The sequence below is a fragment of the Pholis gunnellus genome, assembly GCF_910591455.1.
Source record: "Pholis gunnellus genome assembly, chromosome: 19".
In the NCBI taxonomy this organism is placed as follows: Eukaryota; Metazoa; Chordata; class Actinopteri; order Perciformes; family Pholidae; genus Pholis; species Pholis gunnellus.
In genome coordinates, this window is record NC_136546.1 from 12666347 (window position 1) to 12692402 (window position 26056).

The 26056-nt window shown below is 39.6% G+C and overlaps 2 protein-coding genes across 3 annotated transcripts; both read right to left on the reverse strand.

The window, feature by feature from the left end:
- Positions 1 to 1057: 1057 nt before the first annotated feature.
- epm2a (EPM2A glucan phosphatase, laforin) lies at positions 1058 to 7076 on the reverse strand. The gene is made up of 4 exons (XM_079180407.1): positions 6775 to 7076; positions 5694 to 5868; positions 3216 to 3460; positions 1058 to 2380 (listed from the first exon to the last, which is right to left on the reverse strand). The coding sequence occupies exons 1-4, from the start codon at positions 7022 to 7024 to the stop codon at positions 2097 to 2099; spliced, it is 954 nt and encodes a 317-aa protein (XP_079036533.1). The 5' UTR covers positions 7025 to 7076; the 3' UTR covers positions 1058 to 2096.
- A 309-nt stretch (positions 7077 to 7385) lies between these two features.
- Positions 7386 to 15861, reverse strand: LOC306711052 (hydroperoxide isomerase ALOXE3-like). Of its 2 annotated transcripts, none has more exons than XM_079179826.1 (15): positions 15649 to 15861; positions 15180 to 15344; positions 13071 to 13275; positions 12844 to 12925; positions 12596 to 12718; positions 12331 to 12434; positions 11435 to 11607; positions 11148 to 11291; positions 10830 to 11033; positions 9748 to 9834; positions 9418 to 9584; positions 9176 to 9297; positions 8950 to 9050; positions 8510 to 8680; positions 7386 to 8387 (listed from the first exon to the last, which is right to left on the reverse strand). In XM_079179826.1, the coding sequence occupies exons 2-15, from the start codon at positions 15324 to 15326 to the stop codon at positions 8208 to 8210; spliced, it is 2010 nt and encodes a 669-aa protein (XP_079035952.1). In that variant the 5' UTR covers positions 15327 to 15344; positions 15649 to 15861; the 3' UTR covers positions 7386 to 8207. The 2 variants fall into 2 exon arrangements, with proteins under 2 accessions (XP_079035952.1, XP_079035953.1); XM_079179827.1 differs by having other exon boundaries at positions 15655 to 15742.
- Between the last annotated feature and the right edge of the window lie 10195 nt (positions 15862 to 26056).

Sequence of the window (26056 nt, forward strand, 5' to 3'; positions counted from 1 at the left end):
TTGCTTTGCTCTGGCTGCAGTGGATCTGACCCATTCTCTTGATTAATATGCTCAACGTAACTGATGCAGTTGAAATGGCTGAAATCATTAAGTTATTATATAGTATTTTATATATACAGGATATGGATACTGAGAGGAATATAGTAAAAATGTCTTTGTTTAAGTATAATCTTTACCTTTGGGCATAAATGACAGGACACTGTATGTACTGCAATTTCTGTTGTCCACATTTCATACAAATGCTTTATCATGACCAAGTCGCTCTGCTTAGATAGTGGGATTGAACCTTTCACTGAAAAGGTTGTTCCTCCTAAATGATTATTTCATTATAGTTTTTTTTCACTTTACAGTAGAGGAAATGGCATTGTTGATGGATCCATTAAATGGGAAAAAAAAGAGAAGGTTTACCGCACAAGCAAATTTAAAAAATGGGCCTGTGACGCTTTAAATCAGCAGAATGAATGTCTGTAATAGAAGAAGCAATAGGAATAAATACAAGCTGATGGCTTGCAGGGACATTGCATGCCAAAACAATAGGCTCAAAACAAGTACACAGTGTATCCTCCTGGCACATTCTGGAATAAATGGTACATTCTAAATATTTGTGGCTTCATCCGCACCGTAAAAAGCCATCTCTTTGATGGTTGCAAATTCTCTCTAATGCTTACTCTAATGTGAAAGCAAGGATCCGGGGGAACCGGTATAGTTGAATGGCAGATCCCGGGAAATCATGTGGACTACAAATACTTTCCAACATCAATCACTGACAACAACCCAGTGGAATAAATGCAACATGTTTACCAATTACATGGGCATCCATTAAGTGACAAACCACAGCAACGTTCATGGGAAATAAACGGATTGCCGCGTCCAACACTGTATCCAGTTCTCTTTATGCATCCATTGTATACACAGACATACTTTCCCTCAAACCAGTACACACTGCTGCTTCAAAAGAAAAAGAGAAAAGCATGTTACTCACTTAGGAATCATATTTTAGTGAATAGTCTTTGAACATATTAAAAATCCACAATGGTTTGCTTCCGCTAGTACACATGCATGGTTCAATCCACCCACCCATCCCCACTGACACCTTCAGAAGGTGTCTGTAGGGACTCACTGAAATGTAATAGGAGTAAGACTTGTGCTTGAGGAGAAGTCTTTCATCCTTTCAAATCTACTGACTTTCTTAAATCAGGGACGGGTAACAAAAACACAAACTTAAAAAAAAAAGCAATATATCGTCAGGAGTGTAGGCAGACGTTCAAAATTGACAAACAGTATTCCAATAAAGTCTAATTGTGTATGCATTAAGATGGTCTGGCAGTGATGTTGTTTTCGTTATTTAGGAGATGGGTCGGAATAGCATCTGTCGGATTAATAAATAAAGATGAAATGCTATCAAGCTCTCTGGGAGAGATGGGGCGGAGCTGAAAACCTCTCTCACAGAGAGGGATAGGCATTATCGTTATTTTGGCTTTAGGAATTGATTTGTTGCTTTGGCAAGGAGTGCCATGTTCATGCGGCAGTAAGAACTCTTTCCCAAAAAAAATAATTGATGCATAATCATGCATTAGCAACTGTGGGAAAAAAAATCCTTTACCGAGGAGCACAGCCTGTTGGATGAGATCAAACCGCTGTTTTAATTCTCATTCATTGCTGTTCAACACGTAAACTAAAATTGCCTTCTTTGAATTGATCAGTAGAAAAAAACACCCCTGCAGACCTTTGCTCAGTACTACTAGAGTGTCCTGAAGCTGACTCCAAGTGCACAATATGCAACTGTATATGTTACATGGTAGAAGGTAATTCATCACAGCAGGATTAATAGTTTGGAACATGCTGTCAGCCAGCAGAACTCTCTTCAGATACTTTGGGATCTACCAGATTTTAAAAGCCACTCAGCTGAAGTGGCTCATTTTTAAAGTTAATTCTCTTGCTGGATAGGTTATTTCACCTTTTGGTGCTGACTATACAGTATGTTTTTTTTTTTTAGAACTCATTCTAGTTTCCGCTAGTCCAGTCCAGTGGAGCTTTCCATAACTGTAAATTCAATGCTTCAATGTTGAAGACTTCAGTATAAGGAAACTCAACTGTCATGTATCTGGGTAGGAGATGGATGATCGTAGTTGTCCAAACTTCTGAATGAAATCTGCCTGAGCCTGGACTAAAGCCTCCTCATCTATGTACACTGCCGGCCTCTTGGCTGCGACAAAGTACTGCACCTTCCTCAGGCTCCAGCCAACGACGTACATGAGCAGGCCACACACAGCTGCCGTCGACCTGCCTACTCCAGCGTTACAGTGAACATAGACCGTGTGACCATTCTCCAAGAGGCCGTGAAGCAAAAATACAGCCTGGGGAAGCATCCGGATCCGACCTGCAGAAGAAGAAAATAACACAATACTTTTAGAGGGAAAGGCTCGTGACATTTTATGTCTTTCTCATCTCAATAAATAAAAGAACAAAACCATACTTTGACATTTCCTCACTCTTGTTTGTGGCATTCAGCCCCAAGCCCATTCATTCCTACTGAAGTGTGCATGTGTATGTTTTTAGTTTTTTTCCTGGGCAGCGTAGTTTTTTATTAACAAACATTAGGCTTTAGATACACAGATAATACTTAGTAGGATCAATTCATTGTTGGTTTTGGTATTGTCTAAATGGTATTGATAAGAAAAATATAGAATATTGTCAGACATGTTCTTAAACATACCGTGACCTGTATGGATTAACTAGAATGTTTACTACTTTGCATCACCTTTTGGAGAAGACACTTAAATATACCATAAAAGACTGTCGGCAGTTGTTTGCTTTAAGCCACCCCATGCATACTTAAAATGTACATTTATCACAATCCTTGTGCAGGTTGCTGGATCTCCAGTAAAATATCACACTTTCAGGAATAAACGACAAGTATCGACAGCTACACATGTAGTAGGATCTCTATCTCGGGTAATTTTGTTTACACTTTGGTTTACCAATTTTCTTTACTTAAATTCACTGTGGAAGTAAATGTGGCACTTTTTTTATGACTTACACAACACATGAGATACTACAGTGTAACATTCTGGTTAAAGGAAACCTTGGAAAGTGCTCAGTGGCCATAGTAGGCTATAATACCATCAATTATCACAGATTCTTTCAACTTGGACTTGACTAAATACTGTTATTATTATGTATTTATTCTTGTATGTCCCCAGAATTCTCCTCACCCTCAGTGCTCATGTCAGGTGTGGGTATCCACACGTACACCAGGCCACAGTCTTTGTACAAATGCATCATGGTCTCGGGGGTCATGGCTTCTCCAAGGTTGCGCCTGCAGCCATCGGAGTTGTTCACCACATCACACTCTGTCTGGAAGTTCATCACTGCAGTAATCCCCAATTCATGCTTCATCTTTATAGTCACGTGTTCCACCTGTCGAGGGCAGCTGCCCAGCCAAATATGTGGCAGCACCCTGGGGGCAGTAAACAGAGATGCATTCATCATTTCTGTCTATGTCATTACTATGTTGTTACACATGCTGAAGCGGTGGGTTTTGTGAAATGACTGACGACACAATAAAAGAAAGGCAAGATAATGTACAGGTGGATATTATCAGATAACACAAGATCAGAATGGATATGCTTTTCAAGAGTGGTGTAGAGTGATGTTTTATTGACTCCATTTAGTGCCCCATTAGTATGCATCAAGTCAAGAACCAGAGGAGGGGGAAACATAAAAGGAAGGAAGGATGCTGCTGATCTGTGATGTCCCAGAGTGACACTGCAGTGGAAGTGTCTGGTCTCAACTTGCTGTTACCAATTTACCGAAGTGAAACAACTGCTCTTTTTTGCTACTTAAGAATTATACTCCTGTTTGTTCTTATACTCTCACAGACAGTATCACTATACAGTACCTCACTTGGAATATGCAAAAACTGAAAAGGTGAACTGTACAAGTTGCAAATTATCTTATTATCTTTCCTGTATGACTATCAGTTTGACAGACTATTTCAATCTGTTACAGTAAAATGAAAATATGAGAATTCTTGGAAGATTCTAGTAGATGGTTCATTGTTAACCCAACAATGTAGGAATATACTTTTTGGAAAGGATGTCTGTTTTGTCTCCGGTGTTCAGTTGTATACGTTTATTTTATAAATTGACTCTTGTTCAGTTCAAAAGTAAAGCTCATTATTACAAAAATGGTGAAATAACCTTCAAGCCTCATTTCTAAATACCAGCATGAGAGACCAGGCGCCTGCTAGACGGTGAGTTAAGGGGATTGCAGATATCCCCCAGATATTGAGTAAATTACATCACTACTGCTCATGCTTCAACATTCCTAAAGGTTGTGTCACAGATGTGTGTTTATAGTCTGTGAGGCAGGCACATCAGAGGGTGGTGTAACGGTGCATAAAACAGTCAGGCATGGTGGTAGACTGTTGTTGGTTTTTTACTCAGTGGATGAAGGACCAAAGACAGACATTCATCCTCTGGGCACCATAGATATCTGTTCCAAATTTCACAATCCATGTAACAGTTGTGGAGATATTGCAGTATGGATGGACTGACTGACTGACTCAACAGACATTGCCCTCCCTAGTGTTTGCTTTCCCAATAGTACATTTCTGGAAACTTTAAAAAAAAAAAGGGAAAACACATTCTGGGTGCTCTAATAGGGTGCTGAAAATAAATCTGGATTCTCAAAACCTACAAAAACGTGTAGAATCACAGCCAGACAGATAGCAAAAAAAGTGTTTGAACAACAGATTATGTTTTGAGGGTTCCTTTTTAAATTCTGTGGTGATAACATGATAACATGACAATGATTTTCAAGGGACAGGCAGCATTTATAACTGAATAGGAGAGAGCAAGGTCAAAAAACAAAGGAGTGAGCCGGCCTAAGAGGGTGATCGCGGCTTTGTCTGCCCTGTGAGAGAGTGAGAACTTTTCATCAAGAGAGGGCAGTGTGACATGACTGTCCTGTCCTCTTAGCACGTCAGTCATGTCAGCAGCAGAAGAAGTTGCTCTAACTGATCTAGTATCACAACAAAGCAGAATTCAAGCTTGGACTGAGAACTTGGTAAGGAAGATAAGGGAGGAGGAGCTGATCAGCCCTCTGTGTGGTTCAAGAAACAATCACACTTCAGCATGGAAATTCATTGGCCCCTGAGGATCTCATTATTTTTCAGTATTATGAAATGTAGTACACATTAGATGGATCTCAATTTGTACTTGCTACAGGCTACAAGGAGAGTACTTTGACAGTTTGCAGGTTTAGGGCTTTCTTTTGTCACTGGAAAGTGTAAATGTCCAATAATTCTGGAAAACATGTTAATATAAAACATATATCTGAGTGCTTTTGTAATGTTTTAATACTTAGTTTACCCACACGGACCCAATCCTCTATTTAATTGGGAGGTCAAAGTTAAAGCTCAGCAACAACAACAACAATAAAAACACCCCGAGGCTCTGATGCTGGCGGGCATCTTGCTAAAGTACACCTCACCAGTTTGTATTCAGGTTACAGGACTGACTCTCTGTATGACGCCCATGCTGCCCACCTCTAACAGTCTAAAGTCATAGAGACACAGAGACTGTGGCATGCCATACTTGTTGAATGAAATCTAGATACTCACGGCATTCCCATACAACATCAAACTGAATGCTTTGGCTTTTTTTTTTTGGGCTGTTGTACTTTATTACCTGGAGAAGTGAATGGCCTTCTGACCGGCCACACTGAAGTAGAAGTTGGTGGTGTGTTTCATCTCATCTGTGTGTCCTGCTTCCTCTATCCAGTGACCAATCGGATGGCAGTACACTCCATCCACCATGTTCCTCTCATCATATGAACAACATCTGTCCTGGCTCGGACCACTACCTGGTGACAAAGAGGGGACAGCCTTTCAGCAGGTTAGTGACCGTATATCTATTCTAGGATGTTTGGGGACATTTAGTGATCATGAAGATGATTTAAAGATTTATTTCTGAAACAAACACAGGCAGAACATATACTATGTAGCATTAACCAGGTAAACAACTGATTAAGCATCCTAAACAAAAGGAGAAAATCGGTCTAATAATTACAACCAGTGGTGGAGAGTAACAAAGTACTTTTACTTTTGAGGTACTTGTAATTGTATTGAGTCGTATCTCTTTCTGCTACTGAAGACTTTCACTCCACGAAGGTTCAGAGGGAAATTTTACTCCACTACAGTACATGAATCTGATATATTTTAATTAAATAGAAATCACACAATCAGTTTATAAAATATGATATATATCAGTATATTACATATAATAAGCTCCAGCTCAGCCAGCTACAACATTGTAACAGTAATATAATATGATTAACACTGAATGGGGCCTTTTGGGATTCTGAGTCCATTTACTGTTGCGGATAATACCTTTGTACAGTTAAGTTACATAAATTACACTTCGGTATCATTTTGAATGCAGCAACATTAAATATAAGATTGTATTTTAACACTGGGGAATGCTGCTAACCGAAACGTCTTGGTACATAACCACTGTTATTGTAGGCACTGAAATCCACGAGCCACTGAGCTTTTGATAAATAACAAGTGTCACTTCACCGCCACCATGTGGCAGTAAGGATGGATTACACAATATGAACCAAACATGGCGGAGTTATTTTCGCCTTTTTGCCTGGAACGTTACTTTAGATGGGATTTACATTAAATCTATGTGACGTCTCAAACACTATTTCCTTTTGCACGCGGCTGAATCTGTTGCGCAGCATCACAGTGTTGATGTATGCATATACCTTCCCAGATACTAGTGCCGCGGACTCTTTTGACGAACTTGAACCACAGTGTGTCTTTGAACGGCTCTGCCAGCTGCACCTCGCCGATCCACAGACACGGTTCATGTGTGGACAGCAGGCGCTTCTGTGAGGCTCTCATCTGAACCGCTCCGCGCGGGTCCCACTTGCCCATTTCCTCACGCGAGCCCAAAATATAAACCGTTACATCCGAAGACTCCGGAGTGAGAATGACACCGAACCTGAATAACATTGCTGCAGCCTTAACCAAACGATGTGCCCTCAATCGTTTAGTATGGCGGGCTTGGGTTATTATAGCCTATGATGTAGCTCTTGTTTTCAGTCTGCGTGGCCCATTGACTGTAAGGTGTAATCTAAAAATAAATCGGATAGTGTAGTTTGCAGCAAAGAAGAGGGAGATACAATGAAGTCCCACTCTGTCAGAATTACCGCGCGCCATACATCACCCATATGAGAGTGAACTCTTTAGATCTCAATAGATTCACAGATCTCGATAAATAGATGGATAGATAGAGGATTTCAATTAATGTCACAGATTGTTTACAGGGACTGTACACATCAGTGGAGTAGTTGTTGGATGGATTAAAATGAGAGTACGTGAGACGTGCAGGTATAAAAACATGTCTGACTTGACATACACATTCTAATGAGTTCACTTTTCAAGTTACATACATTTTTACTCTTCCTCAAATTATGTTGACTTTTGCATCTTATTGTTTTTTTGTTTTCTTTATTGTCTTTCACTGAATGATGACAATACTAATTACACAGGGCAGTGTTATAGCATATATAAACATAATGAATAGAAATCACAAATGCGCCATGCATCCCTCCCTTCCCAGCACCCCTCATTCACCTGTAAGATATTGTTTAGAAGTAACGGCCTCCACAAGTCAGTTATATGCAAAAGGTGAAACTAGAAAAGCAAGAGCAGTAACAAACAAAACGAAAACGAAAACATGTAGCACTTTACATTACAGCTCTGTAATACCATATATATAATATAGCATCTTATATCAATAGTGGGGTAATAGTTTGATAATAAAGAGGTAATAATGAAGTGCCCCAGAGTACATTGCGATTGAGTGTACATGCTAGAAATAACCCTTTAGATTCCCAATATGTGGTCAACTTATCCTAATAACAAGTGTTTGGAAATTTGCTGTGACCATTTTTGGAGAGAACATCAGCATTTGCTACCTAAACTGCTCATCTAAGTTATTCCTCAACATATGTCTATGTAGAATATAATTCACACACAGATACAGATACCCTATCATAGGCTGACTTAACATGATACAGCGTAGTAGTCTTCCAGAGTTTAGCTCACAACCCAGCATGCAAGACAGGTGTTCAAAAGGTATTGATATGTTTGCCTTGCATTAGGCAGATAAAAAAAGGCTTATCGGGCTGAGCTAAATAGTAATACTGTTCTCAATCTGATTAGGGTTCAGGTATATGTAGGGTACTTCAAGCTGCAGGTTTCTTGTTGAAATTGCTTCACTGAGGTCGGACAACTGTGCTTGAAATTCTTTGATCATCTGCTTTGGAGCAGGCTCATGGAATCGTTCTTCGGGGTATGTACCAATGAGAACCTGCCAAAAGGACAAAACGAAACAGTAAATCAGATTGAGATAGTATTGTGCTTGGTACGATTTATTTTAAACACTTCAAATATGGACGAGTTATAATGAGCGTTTATCATCACCAAACCTACCGCGTCAGTGTACTTCTCTGAAAGTACCCAGCTCAATGTTGCAAAGCTGACTGTCTCGCCAAGATCTGGGAGGGTCTCCAAAATAGTCTTCATGCTTGACTGCCCCTTAGTGGTTGGAGGAGGTTTGCGCAGCAGGAGTGAGTCATTTGGCACCCAGGAGTAGTAGTCAAACTAAGTTATGAAAGAAATTTCAATATGTAACAACTTTGATACAAAACTAATTCAATAAACTTATTTGATTGTCAAACATTACAAAAATAATGATGTAAATCTACATTGGGAATTCAACCTTTGTACCATTGTAATGCTCAGTGAAAGAAAACAATGGAATGCATAAAAATGAGATTGCAGACCTGCCAAATGTTCATAAATTTGAATTGTTAAAACAAACTTAAACTTGATCAAACATCAATACATATTCCATTGTCCCAACTAATTACCTGTCCATTGTTTACAGCAGCATGTTGAACCGTCACTGTGAAGATCAGCATGGTGATGAATTTGATCACCTCCTCGACAGTTTGAAAGCTTGCTGGAAACCCTGTTGGTAGCACAATTACTGTGAGTTAATTATTGGCAATCCCTATCTTCGTGAAATATTAAAGGCTGCTGTTAAGTTTTTATATATCTTTTGTTTACAAATGACTTCCCAACATGATTAAATACCTGAGGCTTTGTTTCCTAAGAAGCCATGTGTGAATATCTCACTGATCCATTCCTGCAGCTCAGTGTCTTTACGTACTTCACTGTCTGAGGGATAGTAGTACTCCACTACTGCCTTCACAAAGCTAGTGAACACAAAATAATTACATTTGAAATGTTTGTGTGTGAACAAGACTGAAAGACTCTCAGCTGTTGCTTGTAGAATAAATCGGTGTGGACAGATGTGATATTTATTGAAAGACAACCTGTTGATGATGTTCCACAGCTTCAGGCCATCATCTCTGTAGTAGAAGTTGGGGATGGATTCCAGTCCTCGTGCAGTGATGTTCTCTGGCAGACAGAGAGAGCCGTAGGTCGTTTCAGAGAGAGCCCTTCTCATGAGCTCCATCACTCCTTCATATCCAAGTGAACTCTAATAAATCAATAATGCACAAATAGTTACCATTAGACACATTTCTTGAACTAAAAGAATTATGCATTGTTAAAAAGTCAAAGGCTGAAAATGTGTCTTGCAATGGTGCAATCTAATTGGAGTAGTTTGAATTTTCAGAAATATGTATTTTATAGAGCCATACTTTACTTGTAAAGCCTTCAGGTGCAAAAAGAGTTGTGCGGCCTTTCGTGTTTATGTGCAGAGTGTACCGGAAGTGTGGAAACAGCAGCTGTGCAGACAAAGGGAAATATTTAAAAGTCATGTTACAATGCTTATTTGAGTAAACAACAGGAAGCACATCTTGTTTGTGTTGGTGCACCAAAGAAACCTCTAAGCTAACATTCTCGTTAAAAATCGTATTTTGGATAGAACATTACAGTTATCTCAATAGAATGGTGGGGCTAGAATTCCAAATATATCTTGGTCTGCACTATTAAGACCGTTGCTTAGAACGAACACATACACAATTGGTTTACTCGAGAAAAGCGTCTCTGTTTGACTTTCAATGTGCTGTCTTTTCTATACAAGTCTATAAAACATACTCAAATGGTGGAGGGTCAAGGTTTAGAGAGAGAGAGGGAATTGACAAGCAACAAAGGTTCCTGGCTGTAACTCAAAGGAACGTTGCTGTTTTATGGTGTTTCTTCACCAGATTTGCAAAAGTGTCATGTAGTTAGAAAAGGTATCTCTAATACAGCATATATTAAATCATTCTATGTATAAACCTGAATAAATCCCTAAAAATAAAAGAAAAAGGAGAAAATGAAATGAAATCAGATGTATCACAAAACATATTTTGTTGTTTTTCTGAAGGATATTGAGCAATATGTGAAACTACTTTCCAATGTGGCTATACTTTCATATGTCACAGCATATTGGAATGGTTTGGTTAATGTAATATATTGGAAGGGTAGGGTGCTTACTCAGTTTATACGTTTAAGGAAGTGTCTTTCATAATTATTCATGATTATTACCCTACCAACCACTACATGCAGGTATTCTAAAAAGACACAAACACAGACTGCTCTTTCTGTGATGAATATTCAGATATACATATTTTGGCATTTTTCTTTTCACACCAATAAATTCTGGCAAGAAATTTGCAGATTTGTCATTGATCATATCTTAAAAGACTTATCACTAAAAAGTCAGACCATAATTTCAGATTAAGGGAATAGATAAAAGAAGTTCCACAGCACTCTGACCTCTGCTGTGTAATCATACCTTATAGATGGGATGAATCACAGAGAAGCTGCGGAGAGCGGCGACAGCATAGACCTCTGCCAGGAAGTGAGTTTTCATGAGGTGTTCGACTACTTGATGATCCATGGAGTCAGCATTTCTAATAAACATCTTGGCAAGCAGCCAGTCAGTCTCCGGGTCACTGGGCAGAAAGATGGGGTTCTGCTCAGAAGGTTGTTGATGCAACTGGAATTTGATTTGAAAAAAACATATTTAGTTTTTGTTTGTTAAAATACTGCAACTGGACTTTTCAAAACATAGTAATGTACTATGGGATGTAATATGATCATGTGACTAGACCTGTATTGCAATGGGCATCAGTTTGTTTTCTGGGTTCACGTAGAGCAAACAGAGACCAGCAGTCACGTGCAGAGGTTCACCATTATAGTCTCTAGGGCGTATTCCATCCATCTTCTTCTGGTCATAGAGGAATATATTGCCTTTCTGTATGGGAAAGAAAGACAGAGGAAAGACGTCTTCAAGACATCAATAGGTTTCACAGATAGTATGATATTGGGATGATAAACACAGAAATTGTCTACAAAAGCAAAGATTATCTCCAAACTAAAGCCACTCTGCTTTCATACCTTCAGCTCCTCCTGCAGAGAGCTTCCTTCTTCCAGGAACGGCTTCACCATCTCCTCGGTGACTGGAAAGTTTGGAGGAAGCTCTGAGCAGCGCTTGATCACGTTGGGATTGACTGCGTTCAGAAACTGGGATCCATAAAAGTCATCTTCCGTCCAGTGCTCTGTAGCATACTCTGGAAGAATTGCAAATATGATATTTCATATATTATCTATATATCTATATAATATCTAACTTTTTTGAAGTCCATGTTGATCATAGTCATTGCTGGTTTGTTCCTGAGAGAATTCTACTTTGTAGAAAATGAATTGTTTTACCCAACAGGAACAACATCCAATCTAATGTAATTCGACATTGTTAACTCATTTTAATGGAGAACATTATGTAATTGATATTTAAGATACAGTAGAATTTCATTCAAAACTGACAATAGATGTTGGAATGGTGCTATCACACAGGGCTTCTGTTTCTTTCAATTATTGAACATTTTTAAACAGACCATATTTCAAAGTAAATTCATAATCATCACTATACAATATATTTTATACAAAATACATATTTTAGGAAAGTATTATAGTACTATCTCTGCGTGTGTGTGTGTGCGCGTGTGTAACCTAATCTCTCATTCTGCTGCTGGAAACAGCATAATGTTTTGGATGCCCAGTTGTGGCTCATACTTTCTTAAAACACCTCTTTTTTATATTACCATTGACTGCTTGCTGACTCCTCACTTACTTCTCTTAACTGTAGTACCCAGGAAGGGCTGCTAGTGATTACACAGCCTAGTGAGACGGTGTGTTTGGCCAAATGCTCATATTCACTTGTTATGAAATGATGACAATGACATTAGTGTTGTAAGTTGCGCTGCAGATGTGGATAATGGGGAAAAACAATCTACCTGACATAGTTGTCTTTTTCCACCAGAAGATTTTTTTCATGTCATCAATGCTTTCCCATTGTTCAGTAGATCCAAGCAGCCCCTTGATCCTGAGTTCAATACCACTGAAGTAAGACAGGGTAAAAAAAAAAGGTACACAGAATACATGTTTGAACATTATACTGATATTAATGTTTAAAATTTACTTTTTGTCTCAAAACATAGAAAATGTGACTATAATTGAGCCCGGTTGTGTCCATTGTATACATTATCTATGTAGACCTACGCTGTCTTTCGCACAGAATCCATTTCGGTTGTTTTGGATTTAGAGACGCGGATTTCAGCTGGGAGCTCAGACGTTTTATTGAAGTGGTTGATGTTGGGTAGTCCTTCAGCCAACATTTTCCACCTGAATAAAACCCCACAGAAAAACACAAAGTTAGCAAAAGGCACGTATACATTTTCTCCAGATGAACTTCTGAGACCATAACAGCAGCTCCTGGTACATACTGTACTGCACACATACAAACGTACTGGTAAGAGCTCTTTTTAAGTATCAGCTCCTTCTTGCGGTGGTCAATCAACATGGGATGGTCCTCCTCAAAAACCTTCAAGGCTGAGGCATGAAAAGAACATAACATCAGTACAATTTTAAAAGACAAAATTGACAAACTCAACAAAACAAATGTGTGAAAAGTAGTGATATCTATAAATCTCAATAAAGTATCTTTAATCAAAGATTTTGAGAACTTGAAGCCGACCTCTCCCTCCTCTGAGCTCCACCAGTTCTCCTCTGGAGATCCATCTGTAACAGGGGAAAAGAATGGCTTCTCCTTCAGGAGTCGTCACCACTACTTTGGAGAAGTACCACTCATCTTCTGGGAGGAACAAAAAAGGATCTTTCTCCACCTTGACCAGCAGAAGCTTCCCCAGAGACAAATTGGTGCTGATGGTGTAATTCCCTGTCTGGAAATAAGGATTAATATGAATTTAAACAAACAAATACATTATAATACAGTTTAGCATGTATGTTAGAGTGTTGTCAATACACATTTAACTGATAATATTTAATATAACATGATATACATAAGTGTGTAAGGAGTACAAACGTCCACACAGACCGGACAGTCTTCTTAAATAGTTATTTTGATATAAAAACATTTAGAAACCTTGATCATCATCTAAGTACATGGTGATAGACAACCATGCCAACTGGTTAAAAGCCGTTTATAGAACAAATCCTGTCTGGTTATATTTTAAATTCCAGCTTTTAAAAGGCAATGAGTTAGACTCTGACAACTGAATTTAAATGTATTATGTGACTGTAGCACCACAAAGATGAAATGCCATTAGATTGTTTTTTTAGTGTGTGATTTTAAGTTGCAGGAGGCCTGTCAAGCTTACAGTGGTGTGTATGGAACCTGCATGTCTGACAGCAGATATCCTTAAAGTTTAGGGGAGATTGTTGTATATTTCGCCTTCCTGAAGCCAAAAACTCAAGACGAGCGACGTTCATATATGGATTAAACAGTGTGGAAGACCTCACTCACAGCTGAATCCATCGAAGATCAACACAAACTACTTTGTTTGTTCCAAAGTAAAATGCAAATACCTTTAGCTATCTCATGTATGCAAACAAAGACAGTTGAATTTTAATTATCATTAACTTATGACATCCGATGTATGTATCAAGCCTATGATGTGTGAGCAATTTCGTAGCGCGCCTTATTAAACAAATGTAAAAGCGAGATAATTTAGTTTTAAATTGAAAAAAGTAAGCTATCGGTAGTCATAAATTGAGTTTTATAAACGCAGTTCAGGAACAGGGACCACGCCCAGAACACAGCTCATGAGCACAAAGTATTTAAGCACAACAAACCTGTTCACTTCCTCTTCGACTCTGTTTTCACATCCCTCCCCCCAACCCCGTTTTTGTCTTTGACTTAGCTAAGAGAAACAATGTATTGACTTACCCTGCTGTGCATGAACAGTGTTGTTTCTGTCTATGTTTGTACTTGGGAAGTAGACGTTTGCATTGTAATAATTATAATTTCCTCTTCATTCACAACACTCAGCCAACAAATTATATTGTGAATGTAACGTTAGCTCTCAAATGCACAGTGTCGTCCTTTCTGTGTACTTCTCTCTGATATTTCTGAACAATTATTTCATAGTGTTGAAAAACGCCACTTTGACATGCCGAGTGTGCGAAATCTTGACAGGCCTAGCAACAGTAACTAAGGGGGGTGGGGTTTAGTGAAGGGTCAATTCATAATTAATCTGTAAAGTTAACCAGTTTTTGTGTTACACACTTGATTTAAAAAAAAAAAGATTATATATGTACTTTGAATGTAGGTGTTAGAATATATAAATAAGCATCAAATAAGAATTTGTTTAACGCAACACAATTCCCGGGGAAGGATCCCTTGGACCCCCTGCAGAGCTCCAGGCTAAGCCCTGAATGTCCTCAAACCCTAAAAGCGCTCCTGCCACACATTTCCTGTTTACTTGAAGTAACACAGTCTGTGCAGCGGTTATGGCGGTTAAAGTCAGATAAGCCACACCTTGAGGAAGACTCATAAATCATAACTCATAAATTAGTGTGGCTTATCTTAAGAAATAACAAACGTAAACCTGAACTCGTCTGTACATTTTATATATTACATTTAGAAAAGTATGGATCAAATGTATAAGTGTCATAACCGGTAAAATGTTCCTCACTGTAACTTAAAGTGTATTAATTACATAAAGGTAAACGTTTCATTGATTAGTCATGAAGACAAATACTACCGCAGAATATATGTATGCACGAACAAAAATCATTACTTTGTCACAGACCTAATGAGGATGTTCAACAGGATTCAACTTACTGTCCCAGTTGTAAAGTCGATGCCAAAGTTGTCCAACTCAGTTCGCTCACTCTGCCCTTCAGTTCCAATTAAGGTGACGAATATGTGGTCCCATGTTCCTGCACATTCCTTGTCACCTGTTGTGACCTCTAGCTTGTACTCAGTCATGGTCAGTCTGGAAACTGTCTAAAAAAAGAAACACATTTAGATCTCTTATTTGCAGAGTGAATGCTCCAATTCTCTGCAAAAATACAATAATGACACTGTATATGTATTTTTTGATACTGTTTTCACAAAACTTTTTAAATTTGTAAATAATTTATTTACCAAAAGCGTTTGATAGTTTTTCTCAACTCAATATTTTTTGTCAACAGGAATCAAAAAACCTTTTTAACAACTTTGTCTAGGATTATCCTGTTTACATTACTACAAGTGTAGTATTTTGATAATCGACCTTTATACCATGAGGAAAGATGAGGAAAGTTCTTACCCGTACCTTCAGATTGAAGCTGTTCTGTGAACTGTGTTCCTGCTTGTTGGCTCTTGTAAGCTCCTCCACCCTGACTTCAACCTTTTTTTAATTACCTCCCTCACTGTGTATAGACATAAGAGGTGATGTAACTGTCAATTAAAAATGTTGTGTCTTGTTTTCAGCTGATATACATGTAGCTGTAGAGGGTCATGAGCAGCTGAACTAAACCATGCGTTACAGTGGGTACGGAAAGTATTCAGACCCCTTTAAATTTTTCACTCTTTGTTTCATTGCAGCCATTTGCTAAAATCAAAAAAGTTCATTTTATTTCTCATTAATGTACACTAAGCACCCCATCTTGACAGAAAAAAAACTGAAATGTAGACATTTTTGCAAATTTATTAAAAAAGAAAAACTGAAATATCACATGGTCATAAGTATTCAGACCCTTTGATGTGACACTCATATTTAACTCACATGCTGTCCAGTTCTTCTGATCCTCCTTGAGATGGTTCTACTCCTTCATTGGAGTCCAGCTGTGTTTAATTAAACTGATTGGACTTGATTAGGAAAGGTACACACCTGTCTATATAAGACCTTACAGCTCACAGTGCACGTCAGAGCAAATGAGTATCATGAGGTCGAAGGAACTGCCCAAGGAGCTCAGAGACAGAATTGTGGCAAGGCACAGATCTGGCCAAGGTCAAAAAAGAATTTCTGCACCACTCAAGGTTCCTAAGAGCACAGTGGCCTCCATAATCCTTAAATGGAAGAAGTTTGGGATGACCAGAACTCTTCCTATACCTGGCCGTCCAGCCAAACTGAGCAATCGTGGGAGAAGAGCCTTGGTGAGAGAGGTAAAGAAGAACCCAAAGATCACTGTGGCTGAGCTCCAGAGATGCAGTAGGAAGATGGGAGAAAGTTCCACAAAGTCAACTATCACTGCAGCCCTCCGCCAGTTGGGGCTTTATGGCAGAGTGGCCCGACGGAAGCTCTCTCCTCAGTGCAAGACATATGAAAGCCCGCACAGAGTTTGCCAAAAAACACATGAAGGACTCCCAGACTATGAGAAATAAGATTCTCTGGTCTGATGAGACCAAGATTGAACTTTTTGGCGTTAATTCTAAGCGGTATGTGTGGCGAAAACCAGGCACTGCTAATCACCTGCCCAATACAATCCCAACAGTGAAACATGGTGGTGGCAGCATCATGCTATGGGGGTGTTTTTCAGCTGCAGGGACAGGACGACTGGTTGCAATTGAAGGAAAGATGAATGCGGCCAAGTACAGAGATATCCTGGAAGAAAACCTCTTCCACAGTGCTCTGGACCTCAGACTGGGCCGAAGGTTCACCTTCCAACAAGACAATGACCCTAAGCACACAGCTAAAATAACAAAGGAGTGGCTTCGGAACAACTCTGTGACCATTCTTGACTGGCCCAGCCAGAGCCCTGACCTAAACCCAATTGAGCATCTCTGGAGAGTCCTGAAAATGGCTGTCCACCAACGTTCACCATCCAACCTGACGGAACTGGAGAGGATCTGCAAGGAAGAATGGCAGAGGATCCCCAAATCCAGGTGTGAAAAACGTGTTTCATCATTCCCAAGAAGACTCATGGCTGTACTAACTCAAAAGGGTGCTTCTACTCAATATTGAGCAAAAGGTCTGAATACTTATGACCATGTGATATTTCAGTTTTTCTTTTTGAATAAATTTGCAAAAATTTCTACATTTCAGTTTTTTTCTGTCAAGATGGGGTGCTAAGTGTACATTAATGAGAAATAAAATGAACTTTTTTGATTTTAGCAAATGGCTGCAATGAAACAGAGTGAACAATTTAAAGGGGTCTGAATACTTTCCGTACCCACTGTATGGTCCTACTCTGAAATTCTACTACTTGCGCAGACAGATGATATTTATATTTTCAAAAGCAAATGGTGCTTTAAAAACTGTCAAATTATAATCTATTAAAGCAGCAGTGTATAATTTGGTGTTACAGGATTATTGGTGGTGTATGACTGATGTTCACTGAACCCAGAAGGGAGAGATTCAAACAGGTGGTGTGAAGGGTTTCCGTAGAAGTCCTGAATTGAGGGCAGACTGACGCTAATGATTTTTCTCTGGTCAATAGAGGGCGCTAGGGCGCCGCCCCCCCTTGAGCCACAGAAAATAAATAACAATAAAAATAATAATAAATTATACAAATTGTCAATATTTGTGTTTTTGAAATATGGAATGCACCCAGTATTGTGTATATGTATGTGTATATAATAAAATATATCTGTGCAAAATATATGCTTTTCCTGCACGTCCTCTCCGCCTGTCTGCATGTCTCAGCTGCGATGGGACGCTGGAGAAATGGTCCACAGGAGACGGGTCTATGAAGCAGTTTAGCCAATTGCCAGGTATAAATGTGTGTCATGCAATTTAGCCAATCAGCGTCCTCAAATAGATTCCGCTATTCACAGGAAAGTCCTCCGTTTTGTGTCCATCATCTATAGACCAGACCCCGGCAAAGGTCAATTGTGTCTGGAATGCGCCATCTAGTGGGATCAACTGAAACGCCGGCTACTGCAGGAAAAAGGCAAAATGAATGCAGTCTTTACTATAATTTGGACAATTTTGTACCAATATTTGACGGGCCGGATTAAAAAGCCCAACGGGCCGTATATGGCCCACGGGTAGTAGTTTGCCCATGCCTGGCCTAGAGTACAGTCTTCCACAGTTTAACCCACAACCCAGCATGCAAGACAGGTGTTCAAAAGGTATTGATATTGTTAATGCCTAATGCAGAGATAAAATAGGCTTATCAGGCTGTACTAAATAGTAATACTGTTCTCGATCTCAGTAGGGTACAGGTATATGTAGGGTATTTCAAGCTGCAGGTGTGACAAGTTGGAAAACATGCACTTTTATAAATTAAGGGAAATAGTAATTTCATGGTGTATTGTATTGAATGTGATTGATAGGACTCATCACACATGAATACGTGGTTGAAATAAGATTGTGTTTTCTTGCATCGGTTGCTTTGTTCTGAATTGTAGGGGCTGAGATACGAAGTGTTAAACTGTGATCTACAGTGTGGTCTTGATCTCAAGTCTGGAATCGATTGTGTTGGTCTCCGCTGAGTGGCGTTGAAAATACCCGCAATCTTTTTTTTGCCCTGTGTTTTTTGTTGTCGATGAACATTAAACTTTTCTGCTGAGAAGCAAACTACATATCACTCTCGTGATTTTTCATCCACCCCTTTTCTGGGGGTGTAACATTTTGGAGGCACCGCTGGGATTGCTGTTCAGATGTCCACGACCTGTTCGCTGAATTCCGAGCTAGCTAAATCCCCCCATTACAACCCAGGCAGGCGGCAGTGAAGAACGTGTTGCTGTACAAGGAGAGCTGCAAGCTGGAGGTTGAGTACACGTCACCTGAGGCCAGTTAGAGATCATCAGGGACAGAGAAGACCTTTTAGTTCAGAGTTGACTCCTTTACAGTTGAAACCCATCCTGCCCTGTCAACATTATGGCAGCCCTGGAAGAGCTACAAGAAGAGGTAGTAGGTGCATTACACACCCTGTCCAAAGATAATTTACTGGAAATATGTGATTTTCTCAACATGTCAGACCAACAAAGAGCAAATGTTAAAGGAAAATCCCGCATATCATTGTTGACTCATATGTTGAACCACCTTGAAAGAGAGGAGGTGGCAGAGCTAGAAGATGACGGCATGTCCGAATTATTGATACTGAAAGACTACATTGTTGAAGTGGTACAAAACAAGCATGATGAGATGTCAGGAACACAGAAAAAAATGGAGGAGCTAAGAGCTTTAAACCAACACCAAGGATTGGAATTCAACCAGACTACTAATGTCAATGCCATTGCTAATGGTTCTCTGCACCAACCTCAAATCCCTGTCGGCCCACAAGTGAGCATGCAGCCCATAGCCAGTGCTCAGTCGCAGCCAAGCCTATGCTGGCGCAAAGACTTAAAAATTTCTGGTCAAATCGGTGAACCAGGCCAGAGAGAAAAGCTGACATTTTCCAGTCTTGTTCACCAGATTGAGAATGGACTAAGCAGAGGTTATCCTGAGATAGAAATAGTAGATGTGGTAATCAGGGCTATTTCTCCAGGCGCACAGCTACGCAGCTACTTGGAGGGAAAATTCCACCTTACCCTTTCCACTCTTAGGTGCATCCTATGCTCGCACTTCCAAGAAAAAAGCGCCACAGAGCTTTACAAGCAGCTAGCTTCAGAAGCACAGCATAGCAAAGAGACCCCTCAAAGTTTCCTGATGCGAGTCTTCGGTCTAAGGCAGAAAGTACTATTTGCTTCCCAAGAGTCAGAATCAGGGCTTAAGTATGACCCAGCTCTAGTTCAGCGCATGTGCTTACACACAGTACTTACTGGTCTCCAGAATGACAGTATCAGGATAGACATGCAACCCCTCTTGTTAGATACTAACACCTCAGATGAGCTTTTGCTAGAGAGGTTAAACATTGCCTGTGCCAATGAGACTGAAAGAAAAAACAAGAAGAGGTTCAGCTCCCCACAGCCAGCTACAAGTGTAAGCGTAGTCCAGTCAGAAGACCCGCCATCTGCAAAATGTCATGTGAAGGAAGCTAAAGCAAAAGTTCCCCCTGAGTGGTTAACAGAGTTAGCAGAACTTAAGACAGGTGTTGCTTCTCTTAAAGGCCTCAGTGCAGAAATAGCTCAGATTAAAGAGACATTGCAGCAGCCTATGTTCCAGTCACAACCCTATGCCCCACCTTTAGCTAGAAGGCCAGTTAGGGACCCCCAGGCCCATATTTCACAACAGCAGTATCATAGCAGCCACAGCCAGCCCCAAACACCATATCCAACTCACCCCCAGCATGCACCTCACCGGTACACCAACGGCCCTGTTTATGTTCCAAGGAGGTGTTCTGTCTGCCAGCAGACTGTTGACGTGGGGTGAATCCAGCATTCTCATGTTCAGGATAAATATTTAACTCTCATTTTTCTGGTGTGTCTTTGGCAGTTTATCTTTGTACCCTGGCAGCTTCTCATTTTTCATTTAGTTTGGTTTTGATTGAGAACAGAACAAAGCTGTATTAGATGTTACAGATGTTATAATAACTGCAAACCAAATGTTAAAATGTGTCTGCAGAGTCACAATAAAGGTGCATTTCACCCAAAGAAGTGTGTGTGTCATCTATCTTCTTCAGAGATGGTGTGACTTACAAAAAACTGATCATAACCCTTCATGGGAACACTGTGTTCAGCAGCACATTTACACGTCAGTGTTATGTTTCATTCACATCGTCCAGCTAAATTAGTTGCAATTAGCTGGGAATGAGGACATAGAAAGAATAAAAACATACGAGCCATGGAACAAGGTCGCTTTTGTGCTTGTTTTGGCAATAAGGTTTGGTAGAGGTGTGACAATAATTACCGAAATGTGATGTCAACATATAAATCTGGTTTGATAAGGTTCAGGGTGTTTTCCTTTTTTTGTAATATGACTCATCACAGGTAATGATTGCACAATGAGCTACAACACTTGAAATGATTTAAAACCGATGTATTGTGTCTACCCGATGCAGTCGAGCACACAATATTAAAGCTAATGCTTTGTTTCTATACAATAAACCAAAAGTGTATTTCTTGTGTCTTCAGTTTTGAAGCTAGTACATGAAGAAAAGTGGAATTCTATGATAAATGGTGCCAGGGTTTCAGTACGTTGACAATAACAATAACCTTCCACCGAACTGAACAAACAATAAAAGGGAACATTTGTAGGCGTGTTTGTTATAGTTGGGTTTTTCCCTTCATCCATCCTTACTTCTTCCTTAAAGTCCTGCCAAGAACACTGTCATCTATCTTCTTCAGAGACGGTGTGACTTACAAAAAACTGATCATAACCCTTCATGGGAACACTGTGTTCAGCAGCACATTTACACGTCAGTGTTATGTTTCATTCACATTGTCCAGCTAAATTAGTTGCAATTAGCTGGGAATGAGGACATAGAAAGAATAAAAACATACGAGCCATGGAACAAGGTCGCTTTTGTGCTTGTTTTGGCAATAAGGTTTGGTAGAGGTGTGACAATAATTACCGAAATGTGATGTCAACATATAAATCTGGTTTGATAAGGTTCAGGGTGTTTTCCTTTTTTTGTAATATGACTCATCACAGGTAATGATTGCACAATGAGCTACAACACTTGAAATGATTTATGTATTGTGTCTACCCGATGCAGTCGAGCACACAATATTAAAGCTAATGCTTTGTTTCTATACAATAAACCAAAAGTGTATTTCTTGTGTCTTCAGTTTTGAAGCTAGTACAGGAAGAAAAGTGGAATTCTATGATAAATGGTGCCAGGGTTTCAGTACGTTGACAATAACAATAACCTTCCACAGAACTGAACAAACAATAAAAGGGAACATTTGTAGGCGTGTTTGTTATAGTTGGGTTTTTCCCTTCATCCATCCTTACTTCTTCCTCAAAGTCCTGCCAAACACAAGGCTTGAAGATAGCCCAGCACAATTAAGCCTGAGTGAAAAGAGAGGACAAGGAGGACAAACTAGGAGACCAGAGACATGTGCTTGTAGGACATCCAACAACAAACAGAAAACACCAGAAACAGTCTACATTTGATCAGAGACACAGATGAAAGAAATGCTGGATGAGTAGGAATGTAGAGATCCAAAAATCCCATTAAGGCCATCGGCATGCTTCTCAAAGTAGTATCAATAAACACACAATAAACACATGAGCATTGGAACAAGGTAGCTTTGGTGATTGTTTTGGAAATAATTAATTATATTATTGAATTATAATTATTAACGCATCATTATGTACATTGCTTTAATGTTGCAGTACTTTACTTTATATACTGCCGTTTTGAAGCCAGTACAGGAAGAAAAGTGGAATTCTATGATAAATGGTGCCAGGGTTTCAGTACATTCACAATAACAATTATCATACACAGAACTGAACAACACTAAAAGGGAACATTTGTAGGTGCGTTTGTTATAGTTGGGTTTTCCTTTCATCCTTACTTCTTCCTCAAAGTCCTGCCAAACACAATAACAATTAAAGCTGCGAGCAGTGATGAACGGGCCCTCGCATCCTCCAGCACGTCGGGGGTGCGGGCGGGACTCCGGCCTGCGCGTCCGAGAACGTCTGCAACTGTCGGACAGCGCGTCCACGAGTGAGACGTTTTAAATCCCGCGTGGACCGCCTGATGTTGAAAATGATGCTTTGCAAATAGTCCAATGCTTCCTATATCCGCTGCCTGGCGCTACAGAACACGTGCAAACATGCATTATGTACCTCTATATCAAATGTAAACCACAATGTGTAAAAGTCATGTAAGTCGGATGGTGTTTATCACAAAATGCAGATTTCCTTTTGCCAACAGGTGGCGCTGTGAGATTTAGTGAAAATTAGCTTGTAGACATCTTCAGGCCATGAGTTTTATCAAGCATGTGAAGTTTGGGACTGTTTGGAACAAGTCCAGATGAGTTATTTTAGTTTTTTTCATGGGAAATTACGTAAAGTATAGCCTCCCGCTACGGCTAAGCCATTCCATCAAACGTAAAGCTTTTGATACATTTGAATCACAATGGTCTTGAGATTGTAGTGACAACATTTATAGTGGATCTAGTGATAGATGATGGATATAGTGGCTCGGACCACTACCTGGTGACAAAGAGGGGACAGCCTTTCAGCAGGTTAGTGACCGTATATCTATTCTAGGATGTTTGGGGACATTTAGTGATCATGAAGATGATTTAAAGATTTATTTCTGAAACAAACACAGGCAGAACATATACTATGTAGCATTAACCAGGTAAACAACTGATTAAGCATCCTAAACAAAAGGAGAAAATCGATCTAATAATTACAACCAGTGGTGGAGAGTAACAAAGTACTTTTACTTTTGAGGTACTTGTAATTGTATTGAGTCGTATCTCTTTCTGCTACTGAAGACTTTCACTCCACGAAGGTTCAGAGGGAAATTTTACTCCACTACACACTGAAAAAAATGATTCGGCCCCCTTGTAAATGTTACATGTCTTAATTTAGTTTATTTAATCGATTTTAATGTGTAATTGAATCCTACGTATCTTTTTTCATTAATCTCAAAATGTTCTGCGCTCGTTTAAAATGAGTTAATTCTATTCAGGTAAAAGTAATGAGAAAAAAATATGTACAATTTAATTTCCACACGTTTTCCTGTCTGCGCATGGGCAGACTGCTAGAAATTCAAATTCTGAAGGCGGGATTGTTTTCACTGTAGTTCTAGGAACTGTATTGAGAGGGACCCTTGATCATGGTTCTAACTTTATAACACAACAATGAATAACCCACAACTAACGCTATTTAACAGGGCAAAACACCACGACACAACAGTTTGTGACATAGAAACAATTTGTAACACTAATAATTGTACATTTATAAAATTTCACCGCTGAACTGCATGCTGGGTACAGCTCACTCGCCTGCTAGCACAACAGTCTGCTAACAGCTGGGAGAGGCTCATCACGTGCACAACGTTACATTAAAGAACAGAACAAATTGATGCAGGATGAACATAGACAGACCGGAGATGCACCGACAGAGTTTGACACATATGCAACGCTGATTACGTTTAATATGTGTGGCATTTGTAATAGATGTACGTTGGTATATAGAGGGTGATAAGACGCTGTAAAGGGAGGGACTTAGGACCCAGGGGAATGTAGGTGAAGGAAAGCGGAAGAGACGGAAGACACGCCACACGAACAGCTGTTCACCGCTCGTCACGATCCTGCAGACCAGAGATTCTCAACTGGTGGGTCGCCGCGGACCCGTTTTCAGTGGGTTGCGGGCCTTTGCCTTATGCAACGCACTCATTTACGCTCCTTTCCAGCATTTACGGCGCTTGTTAAGGCGCTTGTTAAGCGGTGCAGGAAAAACGCCGACCAATGCGTTGTAAATCACGTCACGTGATGCAGTTTAGCCAATCAAATAAGGGTATTCTGAAACGTTTCCTTACTCCAGTGAGATGTACCCACACCGTGACACAGGGAGGAGAGACAAGGAAAGACTCATAGAGCAGATCTCATGAGAATCTATGTGTGAAAATCTACGGTCGATTTTAACAATTGAAATTGCTGAAAAGACCGCATTCCTAAACCAGTGCTGCGAAAACATTGAAATAAGAGTGTTTGTTTTCTGCACGCTTGGCCTTATGGTGAGGTGAGAGTTTGAAAAGAATACCGTGATATACCGTGGTACCGTCAAAGTTATGCAAAATACCATGATATACATTTTGGGTCATATCGCACAGCACTAATTGAAAGTTAAGATACTAGTAATAGCTAAAAATGTTTAACTAAATCAAACTTAATTTTAGTTTGTAGAAATTAAACCATTAAATTGATCTCAATCTACTAAAACAAAAAAGGTAAATAGTAATTGAGGTTACATAATACATTTGAGTATACTGAACATGAACATAGTGAGTAAACTTTACTCAAAATAGTTGAGGTAAAATTATGAATATAAATTAAGTAAAGTCAACTTAAAATATATATCTGGATATAGATACATTTATTTCGTGCAACCACTTACCTAAAAATAATTAAGTAAATCCAACACCACATTTTTTTCAGTGCAGTACATGAATCTGATATATTTTAATTAAATAGAAATCACACAATCAGTTTATAAAATATGATATATATCAGTATATTACATATAATAAGCTCCAGCTCAGCCAGCTACAACATTGTAACAGTAATATAATATGATTAACACTGAATGGGGCCTTTTGGGATTCTGAGTCCATTTACTGTTGCGGATAATACCTTTGTACAGTTAAGTTACATAAATTACACTTCGGTATCATTTTGAATGCAGCAACATTAAATATAAGATTGTATTTTAACACTGGGGAATGCTGCTAACCGAAACGTCTTGGTACATAACCACTGTTATTGTAGGCACTGAAATCCACGAGCCACTGAGCTTTTGATAAATAACAAGTGTCACTTCACCGCCACCATGTGGCAGTAAGGATGGATTACACAATATGAACCAAACATGGCGGAGTTATTTTCGCCTTTTTGTCTGGAACGTTACTTTAGATGGGATTTACATTAAATCTATGTGACGTCTCAAACACTATTTCCTTTTGCACGCGGCTGAATCTGTTGCGCAGCATCACAGTGTTGATGTATGCATATACCTTCCCAGATACTAGTGCCGCGGACTCTTTTGACGAACTTGAACCACAGTGTGTCTTTGAACGGCTCTGCCAGCTGCACCTCGCCGATCCACAGACACGGTTCATGTGTGGACAGCAGGCGCTTCTGTGAGGCTCTCATCTGAACCGCTCCGCGCGGGTCCCACTTGCCCATTTCCTCACGCGAGCCCAAAATATAAACCGTTACATCCG

What these genes read in the sequence shown, in the direction of transcription:
- epm2a (XM_079180407.1), bottom strand. Translation starts at nt 7,024, where the DNA reads ATGTTATTCAGGTTCGGTGTCATTCTCACTCCGGAGTCTTCGGATGTA. An exon ending in CGGCACTAGTATCTGGGAAG is followed by an intron (nt 5,869 to 6,774) that starts GTATATGCATAC and finishes CTTTGTCACCAG; the next exon opens with GTAGTGGTCCGAGCCAGGAC. An exon ending in AAGGCCATTCACTTCTCCAG is followed by an intron (nt 3,461 to 5,693) that starts GTAATAAAGTAC and finishes TACTGCCCCCAG; the next exon opens with GGTGCTGCCACATATTTGGC.
- LOC306711052 (XM_079179826.1), bottom strand. Translation starts at nt 15,326, where the DNA reads ATGACTGAGTACAAGCTAGAGGTCACAACAGGTGACAAGGAATGTGCA. An exon ending in TCGACTTTACAACTGGGACA is followed by an intron (nt 13,276 to 15,179) that starts GTAAGTTGAATC and finishes CCTTATTTCCAG; the next exon opens with ACAGGGAATTACACCATCAG. An exon ending in TGATGCCCATTGCAATACAG is followed by an intron (nt 11,034 to 11,147) that starts GTCTAGTCACAT and finishes ATCAAATTCCAG; the next exon opens with TTGCATCAACAACCTTCTGA.